The 4910-nt window shown below is 38.5% G+C and overlaps 1 protein-coding gene across 1 annotated transcript; it reads left to right on the forward strand.

Annotated features, from left to right (window-relative positions):
- glula (glutamate-ammonia ligase (glutamine synthase) a) lies at positions 1-4549 on the forward strand. The gene is made up of 6 exons (XM_079875731.1): positions 1-940; positions 1044-1205; positions 1292-1438; positions 1530-1657; positions 1769-1968; positions 2057-4549. Exons 1-6 carry the CDS (start codon positions 775-777, stop codon positions 2367-2369), a joined length of 1116 nt encoding a protein of 371 aa, XP_079731857.1. The 5' UTR covers positions 1-774; the 3' UTR covers positions 2370-4549.
- The last annotated feature ends 361 nt before the right edge of the window (positions 4550-4910 follow it).

The raw sequence follows: 4910 nt of genomic DNA on the forward strand, positions 1-4910 counted from the left end.
TTTTGCCCCGACCTAATGATTTGTGCGATCAATATTGATAGCGGTTTACCATACTGATCGAACAACCCTTTCACAAGTGAATGCAAAGAGAATTCCCAATGCAGATTGCAAAGCACGTGGTCTAGTATTTCCCAACGCCTTATTTGTAAGACTTCGGTACCCCTTTATCGACACAAGCCAACAGTTGTATACTGCAATCAGCAATTCATAATCGTTCTAAATTACCTGGTTGTCAACAAATGGTCAATCCAATCAATGCAGTGTTTATTTAGGCTTCTTCTGAGACTAACTGTTTGATTAAATTATCTATTTGTTTGTGCTTGGTGTCCTTAAAGTGATAATTCATCCAAAAATGAAAATTGTCATTTTATTCACCTGTTGTTACAACCACCCTGTATTAAAGTCTGTCTTCTGAACACAAAAGATATTTTGAAGAATGTCTGTAACGAAACCGTTGTTGGGCCCCATTGAGTTCCATAGTATTTTTATTTTTTTCATACTATGGAAGTCAGTGGCTACAGTCACCCATATTCTTCAAAATATATTTTCTGTTCAGTGAAGAGAAACCCATACTGGTTTGGAACAACTGAGTAAATGACAGAATTTTCATTTTTGGGTGAACTATTCATTTAAGCTATTGATCCTTGTGCTGAATGTATGCTTTAATGCTTATCCAAGTTTAAGGAAGTGCAATATGTTCAGTATTCTTGTGAGACTTCTTGATGTTAAACTATATCTGTTTTCCTCCTGTTTAGGTGTTTTATTGTAATAAAAATGGCCACGTCTGCCAGTGCTCAGTTGAGTAAAGTGGTAAAAGGGCAGTATATGGAACTGCCTCAGGGAGACCTAGTACAAGCCATGTATATCTGGATAGATGGAACTGGAGAAGGACTGCGATGCAAGACCAGGACGCTGGACTCTGAGCCTAAAAGCATTGAAGGTAATCTGGACAACGCCACATCCGTTTACAATGCATTAAAAGATTTTTGTTCAAGTTTTGGAGTTTTGGAATTAATGGCTTCTAATCATGTTCTGTTATTCAGATCTTCCTGAGTGGAACTTTGATGGTTCCAGCACGTATCAATCTGAAGGCTCCAACAGCGACATGTATCTCATCCCCTCTGCCATGTTTAGGGATCCTTTCCGCAAAGACCCCAACAAATTGGTCTTGTGTGAGGTGCTAAAGTACAACCGGAAGTCTGCTGGTACGTTTATTTGAGGATAAGACGACATCAGTGTTTGTTTGATCTGGGTTTGTTTAAAGACTTATTGCTATTCTGGTCTTAAACAGAAACCAACCATCGTCATACATGTAAAAAGATCATGGAAATGGTAGACCATCAGACCCCTTGGTTTGGCATGGAGCAGGAGTACACTATCCTTGGTACAGATGGACATCCGTTTGGTTGGCCCTCCAATGGGTTCCCTGGTCCCCAAGGTAAAAACAGCTCCTTTACGGTCACATTTGACCATTATCAATGATGTTCTGAAGATGTATGGTCTTTAATGTGCTCCACTGATATCTACAGGACCTTATTACTGTGGAGTTGGAGCAGATAAAGCCTATGGCAGAGACATTGTGGAGGCACATTACAAAGCCTGCCTCTATGCTGGTGTGATGATCTGTGGAACCAATGCTGAAGTTATGCCAGCCCAGGTAACCTCTGTCCCAGTCTCTTCTGCCATCCAAAGATTACCTATTTGGAATGTGACCCCAATTCTTCTGTTAATTCTTGATTTGTTATAACATGACTCTCCTATTTTGCAGTGGGAATTCCAGATTGGCCCCTGTGAAGGCATCAACATGGGGGATCATTTGTGGGTAGCTCGTTTCATCTTGCACCGAGTTTGTGAAGACTTTGGTGTAGTAGCCTCATTTGATCCTAAGCCGATCCCAGGCAACTGGAATGGCGCTGGTTGCCACACTAACTTTAGCACCAAGGAAATGCGGGAAGATGGTGGGCTGAAGTAAGTACCAATCATAGATGACTTGCTTGCCATTCAAAAATATTTGTAACTCATATTATTAAATGACTACATGTCGTCTCCTAATTAGATGCATTGAGGAGTGTATTGAGAAGCTCGGAAAGAGGCACAACTACCACATCCGTGCCTATGATCCAAAAGGAGGCCTGGACAATGCTCGTAGACTGACTGGCCACCATGAAACCTCCAACATTCATGAGTTCTCCGCTGGCGTAGCCAACCGTGGTGCTAGCATCCGCATCCCGCGAACAGTGGGACAAGAGAAGAAGGGCTACTTTGAGGACCGCCGTCCATCTGCCAACTGCGACCCCTATGCGGTCACTGAGGCCCTGATTCGCACATGTTTGCTTGATGAAGAGGGTGAAGAACCTGTGGACTACTAGATCTCTCTTTTCCTGGACTGAACTTCCCTCCCCTTCTTGCCATCCCTCCCTTTTTTTTTCTTGAATGGCCATCAAGCCAAATTAGTACTGTATCTTGTTTTCTTTCAGGGTGGTTTTAACCTGGCATTTTAATATCGCTGAAGTTGACTGGTCAACTTAACATTTTAAGATTAAATCTGAAGTTAACCTGATCTGACTGGGGACATGGTGTTGCGGGGCATGTCTTTTCCCCTGTTTTTTTATTTTTTATTTTTTCCCCCTCATTTTAATTGTTTCTTGGGGAGTGGATGTTTAACGATAGTGTTAAAAGCTCTGATCCCATGATCCTACCTTTTGGTAGTTAAGATGGACTGAGACGTTTGTCAGGTGCACAGAAGAACCTAGGGTTGCCAAGGCTAGACATCTAATTTCTTTTAAAACAATAGCTAGTTGTTGCGTACGTTGACTTGGTTATTCAAGTATGTAATGTTTCAATGCGTCTTACTGATAGTGTATTAAATGGCAAATTTTGTTATCCATTTTGACTGTACACACTGTTCATGTTGTGCGGTACACTTCAGTCGAGGTCCAATAACTGTCCTGTTTTTTATACTTGTGGATCTGTTATTTGTCATGTTAAAATCCCTGATTCATCAAGGATTTGATCCCCTTTTGTCTACTACTATGATGTAACTGCATCTGTTTTGGTAAACCTGAAGTTGCTAAAAAAAGAGACTTAAACATTTATTTTTACCACAAACTTGTCTTGTGTGCTTCCTCTTTAACTGTGCAGTAGTCATGTCTTGCTTTTGACTTGCATGTTATTTTAGCATCCCAAGAAACAAAGTTTTGAATTTATGGGGCAAGGTGAGTATACTTGGACAAACATTTAAAACAGATTCATGATGGACTCCAACTTAAGATATTCCCCTCATTCTCAAGAACACAATCCATTTTAAACTGCTTAGTACTTGTTAAATGTCCATGCAACACTAACTTTACATCTGTGCGAGAGAACATTTTTGTGTAGTATACTGACAGATAAGTGGTCAACTTAAGTGTAGGACACTTGGAATTACAAAAACAAAACTCTATTGTTGCCTGTGCAACACATTATGGTCTTGTAAGAGACCTATACATTTAAAAATATATAAATCCGTTCATAAACACGTTTTTTTTCTTAAGTGGACTTCGTGTTACTATGTTGGTCAACGGAGAGATTAAAATGTTTTTTTTCTGCAACCTCGTATTGTGCAAACAACTATTCAAATCTCCATCGCAGAGTTTGCAGCTAAACTTTTGCAACATCATCGATAAACTGATCTCTTTGCTCGGAACTCAAACACGAAAACACATTCACTAACTGTGTGATTACACGCAATGTGTTGGCTCTCAAACGGGAACAAAGGGGCGTCTCGGTTTCATTCTATGAAGTGCAGGAACATCCAATTTTTCCTGGGACAAAAATATTTACTTTATGGGCTTTTCTCTGCGTGGTGGGGGCAGGGTTAACAAGTTTGTTGTGGAACCTTTTACCTACATTCCCATGCCTGACAGACTGACAAGTCATAATGCCTTGTGATTGGCTCCCCAAAATGACTGCCAACCAATCACAAATTAGAATGGGGTTTCTATCCAGTGCTTGGGAAAAGTTGTTGCTGGGCTGTTATATATTAATATCGTAAATTAAAAGATTTTTTTTTTAATCTTAAGTTAAAATAAAATTAAATTAAATTAAAAAGGGCAAAAAAACTGCTGTCCATTATTTATTTTTATTCCAAAAGCCTTTTCAAAAGAAAGTTTCTCTGAATCAACAGGTAAACTTCTGTATGCTAATTTAATTTAACATTCAATGATTAAATTCTGAGATTTGAACAAATAGCTATAATAATAATATGCTTCTTTAATCATTATATATCATGTTCAAACTTGCTTCATTCTTTTGTTGCATTTCCCGGTATCATCAACTTTTCAAGAATGTTCTGACATGAATCTTCAGGAAGTGACTTACACTCTGAAGAAAAAAACAAAACAGTGATCCTATTACTATTTTTCCAAGCTAAGCACTTGTTTTGCATACGTTGACTCAAATGAGCAATAAAATATTTTTGTTTTTGGTTAATGACAGAGTTATATCCCTGTTTAATTTTTCTCTGTAAAATGTATAAACAAATCATAATAAATGACAGTGATATTTATTTAAATAAAAATGATTCAGTTCCATTTTTTTCTACATGCACAGGCATTTCCATTTGATGCTCATGAATAAATCTGAGCATAATCAATGATTTTATGTGTTGATAACAATGAAGCTTAATGGAGATGATTTCTCATTAGGCCAAATAATAGCACTGCATGAATCATGAATCATATGAGAAACACTTCAGGCTGCTGACCCAGTTTCCTTCCTGCCTTGTAAAAACAGACAGTGGAGGCAGAAACATGTTTTAAGAAGATGAAGATGGGGATTTCTAATTCATCTCTCTATCTGCTGTTTTATAACACAACAACTCCTCAAACAGAACATATGAGATGCTGCATGCAATGCATCAGTAAGTGCTA

This window comes from Squalius cephalus, assembly GCF_949319135.1.
Source record: "Squalius cephalus genome assembly, chromosome: 7".
Taxonomy (NCBI): domain Eukaryota; kingdom Metazoa; phylum Chordata; class Actinopteri; order Cypriniformes; family Leuciscidae; genus Squalius; species Squalius cephalus.